The 22,145-nt window shown below is 35.3% G+C and overlaps 2 protein-coding genes across 4 annotated transcripts in view; one reads left to right on the plus strand and one right to left on the minus strand.

The window, feature by feature from the left end:
* LOC149412316 (uncharacterized) overlaps positions 1-14,397 on the plus strand; it is a 45,667-nt gene extending 31,270 nt beyond the window's left edge. For 2 of the 3 annotated variants that reach the window (XM_089646048.1, XM_089646049.1), the window contains exons 4-10: positions 288-952; positions 3,216-3,328; positions 7,659-7,753; positions 8,736-8,897; positions 10,282-10,465; positions 11,290-11,442; positions 13,065-14,396. In XM_089646048.1, coding sequence (XP_089502174.1) covers positions 288-952; positions 3,216-3,328; positions 7,659-7,753; positions 8,736-8,897; positions 10,282-10,465; positions 11,290-11,442; positions 13,065-13,283 — 1,591 coding nt within the window. In that variant the 3' untranslated portion in view covers positions 13,284-14,396. Of the gene's footprint in view, positions 1-287; positions 953-3,215; positions 3,329-7,658; positions 7,754-8,735; positions 8,898-10,281; positions 10,466-11,289; positions 11,443-13,064 lie in introns of all 3 variants that reach the window. The other variant, XM_089646050.1, reaches the window with a different exon arrangement.
* A 136-nt stretch (positions 14,398-14,533) lies between these two features.
* LOC149412317 (DNA (cytosine-5)-methyltransferase PliMCI-like) lies at positions 14,534-20,264 on the minus strand. Its single transcript, XM_089646051.1, has 4 exons — positions 18,538-20,264; positions 18,290-18,452; positions 17,970-18,151; positions 14,534-14,683 (listed from the first exon to the last, which is right to left on the minus strand). Exons 1-4 carry the CDS (start codon positions 20,050-20,052, stop codon positions 14,600-14,602), a joined length of 1,944 nt encoding a protein of 647 aa, XP_089502177.1. The 5' UTR covers positions 20,053-20,264; the 3' UTR covers positions 14,534-14,599.
* Between the last annotated feature and the right edge of the window lie 1,881 nt (positions 20,265-22,145).

Raw genomic sequence — 22,145 nt, forward strand, 5'->3', positions numbered from 1 at the left:
TCGGAAGTTATTAGTTTGAAACATTTTTGACAGAAAATACCTATTCCTCTCTCAACCCAGTTAATTCCTACTATTTCCATATAATTAAAGCTACATAATTATATAGCAAATATTTTTTTCCAAAGATAACTAACATTAACAAAATTTATGTTCCTTTAGCAATCCTAATTATGGATATTCGGTGTCGAGTTTTTCAAATATTTTTTTTATTTTTTGTAAACATATATGTTATTTCGTTGTTTTCGTTATTTTTTTCAAAAATATTAAATCCACTTTTATACTTCCAGGAGACCAAGCTTAGAGTTAGTTGACTCTGCGAGCTTCAACACTCATGCTAGCGACGTTCCAGTCTCCCAATACAAAGAAATTAGATCTAAAGTCAACAGCGTAGAAGACAGTGAGAAGTCCGCGAAGCCAACCGAGGCTGCAAGCTCGAGGATAAGGAACGAGCAAGCCGCAGAGGAGCAAAATATCGCTGAGGAGAGGCAAGCGCCTGAGAAGGGAAAGAGCATTTCCTCCGGTAGCAAGGCACAGAATCTGGCCGATGAGGCCGCCTCAGAAGCCGTCACCGTCAACCTAGACAGGGAGACCACCGAGTTCACCACCATGGCCGCCATGGATAAGGTGGCACTGGAGCTGTACGCCATTCTCGCTGGGGAGAATCTGAAGAACGAGATCACCACCGCTTCGGAGGATGAAGAGTCCAGCACGGAGAGCGACGACGTGAGCACCACCGAGCTGCTGACCACCACAGAGGACGTCACCACCACGACCACCACTACCACGGAGGCCACCACCACCACGACCACCACGACAACCACCACACCCGCACCCACGATCTCCACCAAGGCCCCTCGTTACAAGGTCCGCGGGGGCGCCAAGTCCCGCCTCGGCGCCAGCACTGCCGCCCCCACTACTGAGGCTCCCGCAGCCTCCGGAACTAAGCCCAGAGGTGAGCCTCACTACAAACACCACCTGCTATGTCTTGCAATCAATACAATCATACTAATCATTCCTCCAATCCCAACCCAATATTTGTGTTGCGTTATAAATAAATTATAATTCATTACTAACCCCAATATGCGTTTCTTCAAGAGAGTATAATCTTGTATTGCAGTATTCTTATATTTTGCATTGTCTTGTGTTTCGCTGCAGATATTTGCGTAATGCTAATTAATTTTGTTAATTTTAGGTAATAATTATTGTTTCAACCGTTTTATTGTGTGCATCTTTTACACGGATGGTATCTCGCTCAGAAGTTTAGTAATGGTTATTAAATGAAACAGCATGTTTCTTGTGCGACAACATGATACAATTCGTGATATAAAGTAATTGTAGCACATAAAGCTATGTAAAAGTGAAGAACCATTCAAGCGAGCGACTCGGAGGCGCCTCGGAATTTCACAATTTTTGTTCATTCTCGACTCTCGTGACACTAAGCATACATAATTGTATAATTTACGATCGAGATGAATCAACAACAGATTATGACGCAATCACTTGCACTTTTGGAACGTTTCGCTGCATTATTCTGAGATTGAAGATACCTGTCTTTCTACCACCGATTATGTGAACTCCTCGCACGTTATACAATACGTACCAATCCTATATGATCTACACTTAGAAAAACCACTACAGCAAAAATCAAATTCACAAAACATATTACCTATGTATTATATATGTAAACCTGCCAACCAGTTTAGTTCTGACTTGCCGGATTGATAAACCGGTAAGCCTGGGTACATTCTCTAGTGTGCAAAAAACTTCATAATCTCGAATTATTCAGCCTTCCCTCAGAAAACGATGAAATTATTGTATCTTCATTATCAATTTCACTTCACATTTTTAGTGTTGATTGTAAAAACTGTCCGAATATAAGATACACTTTACACATGCCAACAAGCTTTTAGCTGTGTGTATTGAAGACATCACGGCCCGCGGATAATTGTGAAATTTCACTTTCTGAATGTTAAATAATAACGGTCCACACTCTGCTATGACGTTTGGTGGCTGCATAATAATCCTCTTATGATGAAGTTGAAAATAATATAATATGTTTACACGTGAGATCTTTAGTTTTTCATATCTTCACAAGCAACGCGGAGATGATTAACATTTCTGGGGTCACGTGTAAAAGGTGTTATATTTAGGGAGGATAGAACGGACACTGGTATAAATTGGCATGAATAGGCATAAATTGGCATAGCTGAAACGTCGGTCCGCCCTGTACAGTGTTCACTGAGGCACCTCGAAGAACTTAAAAACGCGGACCCAAAAACTCTGCATTTAGTATTTGATCCATACTTATTTTTTCTGGTGATATTATTAAAACTGTTGCGGGGACGTGGTTGGGGCCAGTATTATTCCACTTTAAGCCCAGAAGTAAAAGAAAGTCGTTTTTATTTGATTTACTGGCAATTGAGCAAAACAAGTTGCTAAATATGTTGCAAGACATTCGATAAGGATGCGCCTAGATACCGAAAGGTCAGCCCTGCTCTAACCACGTGTAGAAATAACGCTTATTATCGATGGGGCATCGCTCCGCGGTACCGCGAGCCAAGAGCCGAGAGGCTTTAGCCTTTTGTCCCGGTGCAGAAGGAGCAGCCTACGACGAGGCTGAACTGGCTGAATGGCGGTTCTCCCAAAGGTTAGGTCCCGGTTTGATCAACGAATATCTGGGCGAGGAGCACTTTCACAACATTGCATTGCTTTCACCGTAGAAAGCATCCGCCGCCGTTGCCTGTGCGCGAGAAGCACACATCTCGAGTGCGGTGATCGCATAAGACGTCGCCAAGAATAAATTTGATGACGTAAAAACACATTACGTTTTCATTAAAATAAGTTTTATTTTTCCAATTATCATTTGATATTTGTGAAAATGTAACGCTTTAAAGCGAATAATATATGCATGCATGACAATATAATGTGCGATTTCGTAACTATGTTGGTAATTTGGTAATTAGCAATTGCAAATTTGTGTACTAATTTGCTACGTGGGCTCCTAGTTTGCGAAATTGATTCCCAATTTAGAAATGCGACTGTGGGACTAAAGATTTATTTCACAATTATTGTTATTTTTCATTCGATACCCACGCCTTCGGGAATCTGTGTATTTCCTACGGCAGGGTTGGGCGTAAAGCGTGAAGCGATGCTAGATCTAAGGTGTCTGCGTGTATTGTTTTGATTATTGATTAATAATGAGTATGTGGTATCAGGACGCTTTGGAAGACCTTCGTTCGGAAGAGGCAAAACATCCAGCACCACCAGCGGCCCAGCTGATGAGGAGAAGATCACCAAAGAAGAAGCAGCCCCGGTACAAAGTTCCAAGGTAAATATTACTTCACTTTAAAATAATATAACCAATCTATACAGTCGGCCAAAAGATGAACTGAAATCATATGTTTCCACTAAGTACTTGTAAGCACAATATCCACATTAGAGAAGCCCCAATTGCATAATATATATGTTTAAAAATCATTCTGCACTATGTGATTATGTGATAGCGACGATTGTATTGACGATGTGTTAAAAGGTCAAAATACTTTAATGATGACTTGGGTAATATAATACATTAACATGTACAAATACATAATAATAACGATTTTAATCGGCCGATTCTGATGAAATATTTGAAAAGAGGATAGATACACTTTTAATATAATCATAACATTTATAATATTGTGAGAAGTTTTCACAAATGGCCCATTCAACGAGGAATCGTGTTAAATGGGCCGTTGCTACGCAAACGCAATAAGCTGAATAATTCAAAAATCTATCCAACTGAAAGCACAATTATTGTGCATGCAGTTGGTTAGATTTTTTGTGTTGTTTAAAAAAGTTCGACGAGTGGGTCATGGGTACAAAGTGCAGAGGCCATGTTGCGAAAAATGCAAATTTAATTAAATGTAATATTCCATTTCATTAGCACAATATTATTCATTAAGTTATGCAGCACATTGAAAGGCAGTTTTATCATAGTCCAACCGCCATTCTAATAAAGTCTATTGATTGGCTATATTAGTTATTAGAGTTGAATTGCAAGATGTCACACTTTTTTAATCACGTCTTCAATTAATTAACATGACTTACAATCAGCAGGGGTAAATGCGACCTATGGGGCAATTATAGCTTATCGAGCTTTTTCTTTCAATCTTTAAAATAAGTAAATAAAATTGTTACATCTTCTGTTGTATGAAAGATAGAACTTTTTACCATTATTTTAAGGATAATGAAGTACCTTGATTGACATAATTCCCCATAGGACGCATTTACCCCAACTTACCTGATTTTTAATTTTTTGTTTTTTATACGAGTTACTCTTTTTTAATGGTACCTATTTCAAATCAGGGAATGAGAGTTCCAACTCCCAACTGATCCCAACTATTTTATTGCTAACAGAAGCTAATGGGAGGGGATGGAGATGGGTGGATGAAGGTTGAGAAGTACCTGGCTATTCAAGCAACCAACGCCAACCGTTCACGATGATGTAATAACAGAATTTGTATATACCTAATCTTTACAAAACTTGAAAAGTAACTTTGAAATTTGATGAATTGTTCAAATTTTATGAAACAACTGGCCCTTAGTTTCTTGCGATTTTTTAATAATGAAATTATTTGTATTTCTGCAATATTTGAGAACCGCAGAATAAGAATGGCGCACATAATTTATTACGTAGAATAAAAACATATATTATTATATTGAACTTTCATAAACCAGTTTTATAATGCAGATGGGTAATGGACGCAATGGAATTCATTTACTCGTATATGGAATTGTTTGTTAGAAATTCACGGCGATGGTGGATAATTGGAGAGAATAAACTCCGCAACATAATATATAATTAGTGTTGACAACAAACCTACACCTATCAATCCTTCACTCAGCAGAAGATAAGTCCGGTCTGGTGTGTATTTTGTAAACACATTTTTAGTTTACCAAAGTGGATATCGATTTCGGTTCAAGAACAAATACTATACGCCGTGTTTCAGTGAGGAATTGTGAAACTTCAGGAGGTGATTATTTGACATATTTCAGAAAAATCCCGAAGAGAGTTTTACAAATCGAGCTATTAATTCCCCTTTCGATTACTTGAAAAGGGTATTTTCAGTATTTTATTATTATGTTGACAGATACATTTTCTACAACGATTTAAAATGTGTCGTTTTCGATTTGCCGCCAAAACGACATGTACGTTTTTATTTGTGAATTCAGCGGCGGCTTTGATATTTGATGTCGTGCGGGCGACGTAAATGAGAGCCGACTAACTAGACATTTGCGTTTTCTATGTCACAATGACGTTGTAGCCAGTTTGAACCGTTCCGGAATGATCGATTTTTAAATCAATAAGTATGAATGAAATTACACATTTTAAGTACAATGATGAATCATAAAAATAAACTTCGCCAAATTTTTAACAGTATTCATTGTTTGTGAAAATAACTTATTGTGTTCGTTGCTAATGTGCAACGAGCCTATTCATTCGGCTAGGTGTGTGCGTATCCAAAGAGTAGTTAAATTACGGTTGGTCAAACAGCCATCTCATTTAGAACAAAACTTGTATTGTATCATAAGAAAACCATCGATATTTCCAACCACGGAACTGTTTGACTCGTTTAGGGTTCTTAGCTTAAACAAAATTTTTAAAAAGAATGCAATGTTACAAATTCATAAAGACCATTTCAATTCAACAATTTCTACAAAAATAAGTAACCGATCTAGATCACGTGGTAACTTAGAAATTCCTAAATGTAATACTAGTGCTGGTCAACACCATTATAATTATCAAGGTATAAAATTGTTTAATGCCCTTCCGGATAAAATTAAAATTGAAAAAAATTACAAAACTTTCAAATCACAAATCAAACAACTTTTAGATAAACCCAACGGTAATCACAAGTTTTAATTTCATTGGATACATTTTTCAAATAATTGTTTATATGAACTCATTTGTAATTTTAATTAATTAAATTTTCCTAAATTCACGTTATGAATTTAGGAAAATTGATTAATGATTAATAAAAAAATATATATATAAACAAAATTTAATATTTAAAAAAAATTATATTAAATTATAAAAAAAAATTAATTATAAGTTATATTATCCGCTTCCTAATATGTGCTAATATGCGTTTATTGTTGTTGCATTTTATTAAGTACCCATTTCATACAAGATTGCCAGCTCGGTCTTTGAACAATTTACTACCAGTACTGTACCTACCTACTATTATTTCGTACCTAATAAGCACATTTTTATTTTTATATCTTATTTTTTCTTAAGTTTATTAACTATTATATTATTTAAGTTATATTTTTTATTTTTTAGTTTGTAATTAAATTTCTTATTTTCTTAATTATATAGTGTTATCAAATTTATCATCTAGTTTTATAGCTATTTGTTAATTTTTAGCTACATCAACAAGTGAAATTTTACAACCTATAAACCATAATGACTCACAACACTCCCCAACTCAAACACGAGAAATAATTTCTCAATTGAGTTGGGCAATTTTTTGTTAAAAATTTCTAATTTTTTCGCCATCAGCCTCGAAATATCTACATTTGTAAATTATTGTTATGTGTTTATATATTCAATAAAAATAAAAAAATCATTGAAGCTGATAATTGCAATTATTTTATTGCAAAGAAAAAAGTTATAACAACTCTCCCCTGAAATATGTTTTGGAGTAAGAACTTTTACTCTTATTTTTTACCAGCCAGTGATGTCATATATTATATAAAAGTCAGATAGCCGCCTATTGTTTATGTTTTTATTTATGACAGAAGCACGAAAATGAAGAAAAAATACTTTAATAATATTAGGTGAATATGTGAAACCTGCTAGAATGATAAAAAATTTATTAACAATGTCATTGGTTGTGTACATATGTACACATAAATGTAACCTTTTACAAGAATTAAAAATGTTCCAATCGCAAATGTATTATCATGTCTAAAGTGAATGATATCTGACATTTTGAGTCATCAAGAGTCTGAATAATGAACGAATATGCATATTAATGTGAATGAAGCAAGGAAAGTGTGCTAAGACAGTTGTATGGCGGTCCATCCTCTATGCCTACCCCTCAAGAGAAACCGCATGATGGTTAGTTAATTATTTTGAGTTACATTTAAATAACATGGTAATACTGTGTATTTTGTTAACTGTGCCTAAAATAAAAGCAATGGTTTTATTCTAAAAAAAGGCTTTCAAAATACTAACCGAAAACCATTGATGGTATCTCTATGCCGAAAACGTTGTTATCTTACATACATAGATGTGTATAATTAGGTGAAACACTGAGCGATAAAAATGGTTCCACTGTCTTATTGTATTATTTTTCTAATCCACCCTATTAGTTGACCTACGACCATCGACCGCGGTTGACGTGCTGTGTATTGCATAGCTGCAAAATGCAATTTTATTGCAATAATGGAACGCACTTCGAAGGGAATTCTTTATAACTTAGCCTCTAATTATTGTAACACCTCTATGTTATCTTATGATATAATTTATTTGGGAAAACTATTGATCTATAATCTTTATTAAAAAACAGTAAACACATAAGAAATGATACAATTTATATTATGCAGTGCATTGATAGTGACAAGTCAAGTGACAGTTTCCCTTTAAATAATATGTTTGCCTCTGTTTGCAGCCATCTGCGTCCCGCAACAGGTTTAGCGGTCGCACCCGCCCCCCATCCACCACCTCAGCCCCATCTGATGAAGCTGCCTCCACCACTGAATCTAGGTAAGAATCTCATCATTTTTGACACCAACAATTGTATCTATAACTTTATATCAAGCTACCTACAAATTTGCTAGACTAGATTAGATTCCTGGATTTCGTCTCTTTGGTTGGACACGGTTCTAAATTCACTTTACCTTGTTCTAAGACATCAGGTGTCAAAGTATCTAAAGACGATTTCTCAAAGTATTTTAGTTGTAAAGAAAATTATTTAAATAGGATGTATACTTAGGACGGGTTGTTTCGGAGAATTTGAACAATTCATCAAATTTAAAAGTTCATTTTCAAGCTCTGTGAAATATTTTTTCAAGTTCTGTTTTTATTTCAGTTTTGTCAAGCAACTAGCCTATAATGATATAATAACAGAACTTGAATAGGACTTTCACAGAACCCGGAAATGAACGTTGAAATTTGATGAATTGTTCAAATTCTCCGAAACAACCCGTCCTTACCATTTAAGAACATTCCTAAATGTGTAATAATTCATTGCATAAGGTTCTAACCACATTTCCCCATTGTCATTCCAAGATAGGGACACATTTCATTCAAATATTTTCCTGTAAAATACTTTACACAAGATTGAGCTTCAAAGTCAGAAATTCTATCCAACAAATGAAGAATTGCACTGCGCTTCGTAACAAGGACCAACTGCCAGATACAAACAAAATGGATATTGCAAAAAGGTCAAAATGAAGTTAGAACTTTGTAAAATAAATGGATTAAAATATTTATTAATTAATGACGTGTGGAAACAGTTGATATCTTGGTAATGATGGACCAGTAACAACCGGTTAGTGACTGAGTTGACAATGCATTGGGTTCTCACCCAAGCGTCGTGGGTTCGATTCCTCTATGGGCTAAATCAGGCTATTCTCAACTCGGGAATATTTAAGTTTCTTTTCAAGAACATGATAAATATTATGTATAATAATTAGTGAATATTTAATGTTTGAGATTTAACAATAATTATTGGTTTCCTTTCCAGAGTGCGCCCAAGACCTACCCTGAGCAAGCTGAGAGGACGCCGTCCCCTACCCGGAGCAGCCAGCACCACGGCTGCCCCCGCCGGAGACAAAGAATCTGACTCTGCCCCTGAAGCCGCTGCCTCCGCTGAACCTTCCTCCACCACTGTGCGATCTCTCTTAGGGTAAGGATATATTATTATGGCTTATTTGCGTAAATGTATCCTTGTTGTCTTTTGATTCAAGAATTCAATTCAGATTTAGGTCACAAAACACAAAACTAAAAGGGAGTGAGGACATGCGGAACTGAAAGATCTAACAATAACTGTTGTATTAATTATTGCATGAGATTAAAAAATTCTTGTAAATTGTTTTATTCATAGATAAAATGGTTAGATTAACCAAAGTTATGTTTGACGCAGGTTTTCAATAGTGCATAAATATGTTATTGACTTGGCATTTATGTATTGGATCTGGTAAATTTTTGTCAAACCTTTGTAAATAATTGTTTGTTTATGAACAAGATTGTAAGGTGTTGGTTTTGCGATCAGTTTGTGCAACTTCTGTGTTTGGATTGAATTACTATTTTCAATTTGTTTATGACTAAGCACATATTCTACATGGCGAATTTAGTCCTGATGTGTTGGAAAGCGAATTAGCTGATTCTAAAATTGATTTGCGCAAATTTATATTGTACTGCAAATAAAGGCATGTTGTGTTAAGTTTTGAAAATACAACAGGATAAGGAGCAACAACATTTTCTCCGACTCTTTCAACAGCTAAACTCTTTGGATTGGATTATATTTACGCAAAGCTTTAGGCAAAGTGTTATTTTCCCGTTACGTTTATTTCAACTCAATCAGCATGGGACTTCTAATATGTATTACTGATGTCTACTTGTGTAAGAAAAAAACTATTACAATAATTGCTTAGGACGGGTTGTTCTGGAAATTTAAACAATTCATCAAATTTCAACGTTCATTTTTGAGTTCTGTGAAAGTCCTATTCAAGTTCTATATCATTATAGGCTAGTTGCTTGACAGAACTGAAATAAAAACAGAACTTGAAAAGATCTTTCACAAAACTTGAAAATGATCGTTGAAATTTGACGAATTGTTCAAATTCTCCGAAACAACCCGTCCTTAGTCTTTTCCCCTCTTGCGTCTTTATATCTCCGTGATGTAATATGATATAAATAAGTTAAAGAATTTTTTAAAAAGGAATTTACTTTTGAAATACCATTCTACATGAAAATAGTGGATAATTTCTGGTTCAAATTTAAGATGTGATGCCGCTCGCTTGACTTCCAACAAATTCAATATCTATGATATCCTAGCGTGTTTCTATTTCAATTTGTAGACATGAGGTGGTCAGCGAAGAGTAGCGTAAACCCAAAGAAATTGATCCGAAATGACAAGTTTTTCCATCATCATGCACACAGCCTTTTCCTTGAAATTATTCATTCATCAAGACCGATGTTTCAGTTGTGGAAAGTTCATTATCTTTAATTTTTTGCTAAGATAAGTTTATTTCTTCAACACAATTATGTTAAACTTGTCCTCTTTGCAGTCGTGGCCGTCTGATTGGTGGAGCCCGTCCCCGTCCAGGGGCACGCCTAGCCATCGGAGGACGTATCGGAGCATCTGCAGCCAGCAGCAGCACCACGGAAGCGGCCAGCGCCCCTGCTGATGCCGCCCCAGAGGCCCCCGAACCCGCGTCCAGCGCAGAACAAGGGGATGTCACCACTCAACAGGTGAATACTACCTACCTTTCATTTTAAGATACTGGAAATCTTTATAGACAGAAGTAAAGTCAGATGTAATTAAAGATTATCACGGTCAATAGAGATGTTGTTTGACTTGCTGTGGTGAGCTACGGCATAAAAAAGGTTGATGAGGTTTAATACAAATAAACAATCCTTTCTCTTAACTCTATACGTCTACCAAGATGATGGACATTGCAAAGCTATCTGAAATGTTGGTTCGTAAAGGTAAAGTTTATGTAAAATAAAGACCAAAGTATGCAAACTGAGCAATGAAAATGCCTGAAATATGCAACTTTATTTTTAAGCAAAATGATAAATCACTAATACCTCTAACGAAGTCGAATTGCTTGCGCTAATTTAAATCATCTCCTTTTCTTAAGTCCTGGCAGAATTAATAAAACTTGAGCATGCATCTCTCAGCTTGTCCCACGGGAACTTTGTTGTAATGCGCCAAGAGACCAGAGAAAATCTCTATTCTGGATTACCAAATAACTTAAGTAAAGCTGCACAGTACATCTAGAGCCAGGCGCATTCTTTAGTTTGCCAAGCTCTACATACAAGGATCCCAAATGTCACCATTATCCTTTGGAGGGCTGGTAGGCCAACTTATGATAGACCAGATTTCCTTGACAGTACCTAGGTTTCTGTTTAAAAAAAATCAACTAGGTTTTCATAGGATATTCGGCTACGTCTCATGGCTTTCAGGTATTTGAGCATTCTTCTCGTCAAGAGATTTGCACTATTGGTGAATTGCAGTTTCTTCACCCTCTTCACGAGATTGATTATGTTATAAAAACATATTGTTTTCATAGCCTGGAGAAAGTACGGCAGCCAACAACCCACTGACAAGGCTGAGGGGACGTCCTCGTCTCCAGGTGGCGGCCGCCAAGCCCAAGGCCACTCCCGCCCCTGCAGTCCGTCGGCCCAGCCCTCTGCTCGCTCGCAGACGTCAGCTGCAACCTGAGGTGAGCCACAACCCTTCTTCACAAACCTATCCTTTATACGAAATTATATATACATGTATGTATTATATATATCATCAACGGCAATCCATCACAGCATATCTAACATCACCGCGTAAGTCATCCTGCAAAGTCATTTGACGGCGGTAATAAACATATGTCTGTTGGATTAATAGAGCATTTAATAATTAAGAGAATAGTCTTACATTGAAAATAGAATCACTGCGCATCTCAATGGTCTTTCGTTTAGGTAAAATCATCACCAGTTTTTTGTCTCTCTCTGAAAAGTGGCTAAATATGATTTACGCGGTGATGGATTGCCGTCGACGATATATAAGATACCTTGAGTCCTCTGACTGTCATAACAGTCAGTTTACCAAGATCAAATATTCTCCTTCTGAAGAGGGAATAGTTGTCTATTTGTGAAAAACTGGTTGCCTATGATAATCCTTTACTTCGATTGTTTTCTCCTACGACCTGGACAAATTAAATAGTTGTGTTAATCAAAATGTATACATAACTTTCATTTAATTTTAAATTAAATTATATCACCTTTTTTTAATTAAAAAAATATTAGCTAATTTTGTATGAGCAAAAGAATCATGAAGCGTAGTAAATTTTCGTAGTGGGTATATATGATTGCGTGATTAATTGTCGAGTTATTTGCTGCATTAGTGTTGTTGGCTTCTACATGAAAAACTGTTGTGTGCCTGTTACACCTCATTGGAACTTTTAAACCAATGACGGAAAGCAATTCGGGACTATATATTATACTATTTAGCAAATTATGTAGAAACAATAGATCTGACAATGTACGTCTTTTTTGTAAAGTTAACATTTTATTTATATTTTTGTTGTAATTGTGGATTCGCGCACCCCAGTGGACTTCTGACTAATGAACAAAATGATATTTTTCGAGTCTTGGCACTTTTCTTATTCTAAGTAGGAAACCAAGCATCTTGTAGGATTTTAATGTAATTTGTTCAATGTGCTTATAAAATATGAATTTGCTGTCTAAGTAAACACCCAGATACACATAGATGTAGATTTGTGAATGGCAGCAGAAGTCGGGGATGCCCGAGGAAGACATGGCACGATCAAGTGGATCAGATACTTAAGTCGGGCCATGTCAAGAGTCAGAATAATAGAGGAGTATGTATGAATGTGAATGAGGCAAGGAGTGTGTGTCAAGACTGAGTTGTTTGGCGGTCCATCCTCTCTGCCTACCCCTGCGGTTAGTTAGTTTAGATTGTAATGGTTGTTTGTTCAATTTGTATGAATAGAAGATTTTATTTTTATTTCTAGTGATCGAGTGACACTTAAATATGGACAATAAGTTGTGACTGCTATGTGGCAGAGAAATCAGTCTTTATCCCTTTGCTACTGGCAACAAATTTCCGAATTGGTATGGGCCATACTAGTAAAGCTCTTAGTTATAATCCCGTATGGTTTGGCGACTCACTGCTTGAAACACGTACGCGTGAAGGTACCCTACAGAAACACCGGTTCCGTTCCCAAAAGCATATTTATTTTCTGTCCGGACTTTTTCAATAACAAACTCACGCTCGTATAAAGCTGGTTGTAAAGGGTTAAATTTAACTAGATTTTGTGATTTTTAATTCCAGGCCGAAGTATCCTCCACCGAGAGCCAGCCTCTGACTGAAGCATCCGATGCTGCGGACACAGAAGCGACCGAAGGTGGAAACGGCTCCAACTCCTCAGAGGAAAACCAAGAGACTGTTGTTGCCAGCGAGGAAACCGCCACCGAGGCTCCAAGAGGACTGTCCTCGCTCCTGGCCGGTAGAAGACGACTGACCGCCAGACGGCCCGGAACCATTTTGTAAATGAGGAATATTTCAACTATTCTCATTCTATAAATGAATATTATCTCAACTGTTCTCATTCTATCAACGAAGACAGTATTAACTGTTAGCTTCCTCTCTGGACACTAATAACACTTTTTATCTTGATAATTTTATTTTTACAAAATATAGTCATGCATGAAAGGTTACCACGTCTTGAAATTTCCTTACGATGTTTATGTGCATCAATCAGATATTTTTTTTTTCAATGTTGTTTGCGATTATCAATTGTGAACAGAAGTTATATCTTATGATTAGATAACTAATTCTCCACATTGATTTGTACCTAATTTTTCCTATCTCCACTTTATGTAAATTATACTTTGTCCATTGATGACATTTTCCATATTGATTTAATAAGATACCATTTATCTGTAGTTAGGCGTGTAGTGTTTTCAGAATTGGAATTCAACAAATTATCTTATGTCTAGGTTTATGTGGTTTTTTTATACACTATAATTTTTTTTTATTTAGAAAAAGAATATTAAGCAAACTTTTTTATTCAATTAAAAAACCAGACTTCTTTCTGAGTAAAATTTTTAATATAGTTATCCTAGTATACCTACATACATAATATTATTACTTCTCTTTCTCAATCCAATATAATATTATTGTATTGGTAAATTGACAACAACTATTATAATTATTTAAGTAAAGTAAGCGTACAAGTTACTGTCACAATTTAAACATGACGTTTCAATAAATTAAAAGGTGAAAATAACACTTTCTTTCTACATAACTTTACATATTGTGACTTATTTATTTGAACTAACAGTTTGTATGACTACACAAACATAAATCTAAATGAACACCTGTGTATGAGAGCTATAGAAATGTGCCAATAAACAAAAATATGTGGTTTAAAATAAACCCTAATTATAAATCGAAATACTTTGTGGATAGGAAAGTTTTTAAGACCCTCGTACTAGGTGTATGATGTTCTCTATAAAATTATTTTTGTGAAATACTCTGGGTATGTAATAATTACTATTTGAGGCAAACATGTTTGTCTTTGTCCCAATTATTGATTTGTAAATACATATTTATCAATAATTTAGTTTAAATAAATAAAACAAAAAATTATTAAACATGATTTATTTTAATCCCTTGTTAACACATACACATAGTAACTCCTCAATCTGAACCTTTCTCTGCGATAGTCGTAATCAGACTTTCTACGATTCCGCCATGTTGATATCTGTGATTTGTTAAATTTCAAGAACATTGAGTAAAAAGGACTGTGCTAAGTGAATAAGCACTCTCTCTCTTTCTCTGCAGCAGCAGCTCTCCTAGCATTGCTATGTCGGTGTGGCCCTCAAGTATGACTTATTTATTTCTTTCCCAATTGCAGCAGCTAGCGGAGGGGGCACAGCGTTTCCAACCTGTAAATAATTATTTATGTCTTTAATAATCTCAAATTCACTTTATGGCGTCTTTTTAATTTAATGAAAGTAAAATATTTTGTGTACACCACTATTTAATCAAAATAATCGTCATGTTTCGAAACCAATGGTTTCTTCGTCAGTATATATCATACATATACGTTAACAGCCTTACTAAGAAACGTAGAGAAAATTTTATTCAATTGATAAACGACCTTGTCGTAAAACCTTACTAATTGAAACTGACGTGAAATAGTTCATGGAAAGATAAATACATTGCTTATCTAGTTTATCTGTTGTATAAACTTGAAATAAAAATAACTTCTCATTGAATTCCGGAATTTTTCCAAGGTGTTGTAAGAACAATTCATGAAATTTCAAAGCTAATTTTCAAGTTCTGTTATTATATCATTATTGGTCAGTTATTTCAAAATCATATTTGAAAATCAATTTTGAATTTTGATGAATTGTTCAAATTCTGTGAAATCACCCGTCCTAAATGTTCTATAAATTTCTTTATTTTGAAGGTGTCGTAAGCACAATTACCATTTTAGAAACTAGATAAAATTACTATTAAGGTAATAAAATACTTAATAGATGAATATAACAATTATTATCATTAATTCTATTTATGCAAGCTTTAATAAGAAATAATTAGCACATTTCGGCCGGGTATTTTTTGCTCTGGCGTTATGCTGAGTCCGAGCGGAAATAAAAGTCCCATGCGAATTTCTTTAATTTGTTTTAAATCGCTGCTATATCTTCGAAAATAATTAAAATATTTTAATAAAAATTTCTACATAGTATCTCAGCGTACCCAAGCTATAAAAGTACTAAACGAATATCGAATATTATTTGAAATGCAACTCAATTATATGTTTATTACGGTCCGCCTATCGGTATTTGCTCACACCTGCTTTCTTTAAATACGCCCGACATCTCTCGCTTGCTTGCACATAGGAGTTGAGTGGGTGCAGAATGGAGAAAGAGATTCGAATCAGGTTTCACGGTCATAAAAAACCTAATTCCAGGAATTGAATTATTTCACTAATAAATAATATATGTACTATCCTTTTGTTGAAATACTGATGTAAACGAAAGGCACGAAAATAAATTTTAAAAAAGACTTGCATTACGATTTGATAATTATGTACATATAGTTGGGACTTTTACAAAGTGATTGGTTTGTAATATTCATTTAAAAACATTGAATAATTCCATCTTTTCTGCCATTGAAATGAGGCCGGTGAACAAGCTAAAAATACCCTTCCTGTCTAAGGACAGTTGTTGCTTAAGAGCAACAATCGACCGAACGGGTAGAAATACCTTTCCCTACCGAAGTGTGTTAATATATTACAGGGTATTTATTATTTATTGTAATTAAATATTTATTATTAATTCAATTTAATTCCCACAATAAAACTAACATGTTAAAATTTTTTGGCATCCTGAAAAATGACTTCAAGAGTTTTTGATGTTTGAATTTATTGCATCCGTAAACTGCACACGCAGAACTTACTAATTTAAAATTTTATAAAATAACTCTTAAGTAATTAAATTTTATAATTTAGTAAGATAATTAAATTTTGGGACATTTTTATATTTTTGACAATATTGATCAAAATATAAATTAGGAACCGCAAAACAACGCCATTGAAAGGAATGTTAACGTCAATACGCTACAATAGCACCTCTAGCAACCTGAATTGTTGATATTGCAAATATTTTGCTGGAGTAGTCCTAACTTATTATTAATATTATAGGGTACTTGCTGACCCGGCAAACGTTGTTCTGCAATATAAATTATTTAGTGAATATTTCGATTGTTAAATAAAAAATAACTAATGTATTGTATGTGGGGATGGGATCTATGGCAGAAAGATGAATGGAGCACTGAAGACGATGACCGCCGATAAAAACAAAAAAACACCAACCGTTCATTTTCTCAATTCAATGTGTTTCATTAATGTAACGGACAGATTCATTGTTCGATCTTTTAAAAATTAAATGAAAAGTGAAAAAAATCAATATATTTTTTATCCTTAAGTTGGAAAATGAAATAAAGAAAATCAATATTGATTTCGAAGAACAATTGAGTATACAATATTTTTTGTCAGTCCGTCGTTAGCTGAAACAAATAAGCTCGATGGTTTACCCACGCGAGAACATGCCAATTATAATTGTCCATGTGAAAAACATGGTGTGCCAATATTTATTAAAAAAAAAAAAAAATTGATTTCGTTCAGCTCGTGCCTCTTGAGATTGAGATTTACGCAATTGCGACATGCTCACACGCACATTCTCGGTATCTTGGTGGATTTGAATGTCTGTTCTTTTTGCTCTACTATTTCGGAGGTTTGTTGCTTTATTCGTTCGACGGCCCAAATGGGCCCCCTTGCGTCTTGCTAGCATTGTTCACTGTAATACACGCACACAAATAGATAAATAATAAATCGTACAAAATTATGCACGCACTACATTGTGATACATAACAAATGCCAAATGAAATGTCAAACTGTCGCGACGCTTCTCGTGAATGACTTGCGCATGTGTGAATGAATATTCAATGAGGCGAACGCAGTGCCATCTGTTATTCAACAACGTAAATAATTTCGTTCTCTTTGAAATATGAACGACGGTTAAATGTTTTCATACATAAATACTGAAATCTCGATTAAAAAATGGTAGGGTGGGGTAGGAGGGTGAAAATTTGAGTTTATAGATATTTTTTGGTACCAAATAATAAAAAAATATTTTTTGTAAAAAAAAACAGAAAAAAAATTCCGGATAGGGACACCCTATTCACCTAACGGTATGAAATATACTTTAAAACCTATTCTCATACCAAACAATTATACATAAAAAAATTCATAAAAATCGGTTGAGTCGTTTCGGAGGAGTGCGACCACAAACACTGTGACATGAGATTTTTTTATTTATATAGATAGATTTGGTAACAGGCACGACAGCAGGTCAGTCTACTCCAAACCTAATAACTTAAGATTTATACCATAGAGGGCAATAGTAGTCACCTTTTAAGCCTAATTGCATTTATCATTGTTGGTTATTTTGATTAAATAGTGGTATACAATGTATTTTATTTTCATTAAATTATTTATGTTTATTATTTCTAATTTCAAATTCTGATTATCTGTGTGCAAGCATTACCTAAAATATATTTTAAAATATGAAATCCAGTCAAATTAGATGTAAATTAGTGATGGAAAGGTAAAATGAAAGGTAGGCTAAACAAAATTGGAGTTGGGAACACGGGAATAGATTGTACCTGCGAGTATTTATTCTGAAGACTTCCAGCAAATCGGAATCGGTCTGGAAAACCTTGACTTCTCGCACACTCCCGTACGGACACCACTCGATTCTGACTGGGATGTAGCACTCTCCCTTGAGTTCCAGAGGGTTCAGGATCTGAAATAGTAGTGCTGAAAACACCATTCCAATCCAAACGACCTGTAAATTAAATGACATAATATTACTTACTTTTCTGTTTTTGGTTGCATTATGTTTACATTACTTTTGTAAATCCAATTGCAGTTAAATGCAAGTTGTTAGCTGACTGATTGAATAAGTCAGTGGAGGTTTGTTTACCATAGGTTCCTGCCCAGTGGTTGTGGCGGTCGGCGGTGTGTACACTTCCCCACTGAATAAGAGTCTTCTTCTGTCTGAAAGTTGCGTCACACGGCCTACCCTCAGCGCACGGACACACACCTCTCTTAAGTCCGCTTGCTAATGTATGTGTGTATTTAAGTTTCTGGAATTAAATCAGTTTGGTATCATTGTAGAGATTACTTTGGTTTTTTATCAAGTACTTAATAAGGGGAATTTAGTATACTTACGGGAATATGCGTGCCATCTGGCAGAGTTATCTCCACATTTGGTAAATTTCTCCAGTCAGATCCACCAATTTGGGGGATTCTAATAATTCTCTCAAATACCAGCGGGGGCATCGTCTTACAATCGTGATCGTACAAGTATTTCACATTGTTTCTTATCTTTCTTTGAAAATCAGTATACTTATGAATTTGTTTTGAAGGAGGGATATCAAAAACATGAGGTGGGCTGAACCGATCATTTCTAATAAAAGGCAAGTCACTCAACGCGTCGTATATTGTGGTGTTTCTTCTAGGAGCTGAATTGTCCCATTCTCTGTGACTAAATCTGACGTTTCCTAAGGTGATGGATAGCGAAGTGGAGTTGAAGACGTGAGTAGGTTTCGGAAAGTCGGGGAGGTCCAATCCAGGAGTTGCCGCCAAAATAAACAGGCGTCGCCGAGTTTGTGGTACTCCGAAATTCCCAGCTTGCAGAATTCCAAATCGACATTGATAGCCCATCTGAAGGAGAGCAAACAAGGTCAGTTTCAAAACCATACCACCTTCATAAGTGGCAAAATTTCTGACATTTTCTAATAGAAAATATTTGGGGCGATAATAGTCACAAAAAGAGAGTGCAGTTGCCACTTGAGAGCTCTTGAACACGGAGAATGATCTCTTGGTGAACCTGTTTAAGGCAGAGAATCCTTGGCAGGGAGGACCAGCACACAGAAGCTCCACCTCTCCTGGCTCTGGTAGAGTGCCTCCTCCATCACCATCTTCCTGGCCGTTAAGAAGCTTGTGCAGTATACTATTACAGTCCTCTTGGAAAACGGAACACTTTCTGTTGTTCAGTTGGAACGCATGGGCTGCTGAGGACACATTCTCTATAGCCCAATTGCAGACAGCAACTTTAGATTGGTGTAGCCCTTCAGAGAGGCCACCACACCCAGAAAAAATATCCATGCTCTTCATCGGTTCTACTACCCTGGTGATTTTGCCTTTGCACTTGTAGCCCTTTGATCCTTCTTCTTCTGCACTGGAGGTGGGATTCTCCAAACCAATTAGCTTGGCATAAGAAGGCATTGATACAAATTCTTTTTCATTTCTGTGAATAAAATAAAATCTGTCCATATTTTGAGATGACCACTCATCTAATGTGATATTTTTTGGAATATTGTGTAAATAGTATAACTCGCATGGCCTAACTATGCACATAATACTAATTTCTTGTTTTTCACACGACCAGTATAGCAAATTAGTATCGAAACTTTGTACCTGAATATTGATACTTTTAATATTTTCTGGCCTGTATAATTTTGTTACCGTTACGTTGATATCATATGGACTTACAAAATGGTCACACGGATCTCCTGTGAAATTAATGTTTTCAATATACCCAACACAATATGGAAGTTGACTGTGTTCACTTGGGCCTTCTATGTCATATTTCTTGCGATATAACTCTGTGCAATCAATATCTGTATCTTCTAATCTAGCTTCCTTACAACTTTTTTGTTGCGATTCAAAAAAATTGAACATTTTAAAAGTGTCAGGCTTTAAAAACACAGCCAAACCTTTCTTATATACAATTCCATTACGTTTGAATTGTGCATCGCCATCCTTGTTGATAAATCTGGGCAAAGAATTATTGTAAATCTTTAATCTGTATTCGCAAGAAGGACATTGCCTCAGGCTTAAGAAATTATTCTTGGATAATAAATATTCTGGAATGTCTTCAAATGTGGCTTCATCCGTACAATACATCTTACTGTAAAACAAGGTATCTTCATTGTTATCATTATTTGCCCGGAAGATTGTTTTTCTTTTTACATTGATAACTCCGACAATAAGTGTTGCACGCACACTCAGAAAACAAGATCTCGTAAGAAAGAGTTCATTGGGATTTCCAATGTCTCCCAAGATTGTATCACAGGATCTATAAAATGTTTGAGCGTGGAAGTAGAATGTTCGTACATCATTGTTACACCAAATACTCTGAACTTTTAGAACCTCTGGATATTTACTGTCTTCTCCTCGAGTTAAAACAAAATCTCCGATTTTTACATCAATTTTCCCAATTAACATATCTGAATAGTAAGTCCGTTTGCCCACTGTTGTCAAAGCAAGCGACACTGAAATGACACGAGCTTTCTTGGATTCAGAAATCTCTGCAACAAGGTTCTTAATAATGTTGAGACAGGTTTTGTGAATGCAATCCTTTGTTTTTCTTATTTTTTCTTTAATTTGGTAGCACAATATACATTTTCCACACTCAGGTAAAATGCAATTTCTGCAAAACCCACATTGAAACATTTTCTTATTTCTTGAATCTTTAGAGACCTGTTTGTGAAAAATCTTTTGAAACGTATTCTGAATAGTTGGTGTGGTAACAACTTTTTGTGAATTTTTCGAATATGTAACAGCGGGGGAAATATTTTTCTTCATTTTGTTATTTGAAAGAGATTTCGATTTTGGATCAACTTTGATACTTTTTTCCGGGAAAACTTCCTGTTTTTGTACATTTTCGTAATTTCTTAGTGTTCGTTTCCTCTGAAAAAAAAATGACAGAATCAATTTTAAGTATTTTGCAATCGGTTATATTTTTGTAGAGTAATATGTGCAACCCATCATTCAACTTCACCTCGCTTCGAAAGCCTAGATATAAGTGCAAGTTCCCTACAATATAAAACTTGTTGTAATTTGTTAATTTTATCGGCCAATAGCATGCCAGGAAGGTATCGCAATACGAGATATATAGATGAACTTAACAACCCAACTAAATGTAAACTCGTTGTTTAAGCTTCTAAAAACATAAGCGAAACCAGCGAAAATCGTTCATGTTGTGACCAAAGGGTTGTTGCAATTTAAGTTATGAAAGAAATGTAAGTAATAAATCACTATTATTTATGTAGCTGATTAAATAATTGTTAATGATAACGTATGCGAGAACCCCTGCCGAAAATTCGTCTTGAAAAATGATTTTCACAACGCTCATGGAACTTGCTGGAAAACGAATTTGCTCCATGTAAAAAGAATTGCTTCATCCGATCTTTCGACTGTCAGATAATGCTATTTCTTTTAGATAAATATTTTCTTGAACTAATATGTTTGGTTTAGGTGTTAATTGGTTCACACACACATAATACTTGGTCGATGGTGCAATCTCAACACTTTTCCGACTACCGAATCTTGGTAACCTATATAACTATTAGGTTCGGAGCCTCTGTGAACCAGCAAAACTGGCACCGTTTGAGTGAGCTCTTTTAAATATGTAGTTGAAAGCCAGAATACTGATGGAGCAGGTTAAATAAAATGTATAATATTATTATTAATAATATCCACTGGACCTTATTGGCCTCATTTTGGCCAATTTGCATACGCCCATGAGCTCATGGGCGATTTGACATTCCATGAACCAAAATAATTGGAATATTTTTTCTTACAAATCATTGATCATGCGTTAACATATTGTTAGAATTAAAATTTATAGCAGTGCCAGACAACATACAGAAAGCATAATATTTAATTAACAACTAAAAAGAAGCTCGAGGACAACCCTCGTAAAATAATCGAAAAGTTAGATGCCACCATGGATGTTTTCTTAAAACACACACGAAACATCGTAATGCAGT

The sequence above is a fragment of the Hesperophylax consimilis genome, chromosome 23 (assembly GCF_061612785.1).
Source record: "Hesperophylax consimilis isolate HC1 chromosome 23, BYU_Hcon_1.0, whole genome shotgun sequence".
Taxonomy (NCBI): Eukaryota; Metazoa; Arthropoda; class Insecta; order Trichoptera; family Limnephilidae; genus Hesperophylax; species Hesperophylax consimilis.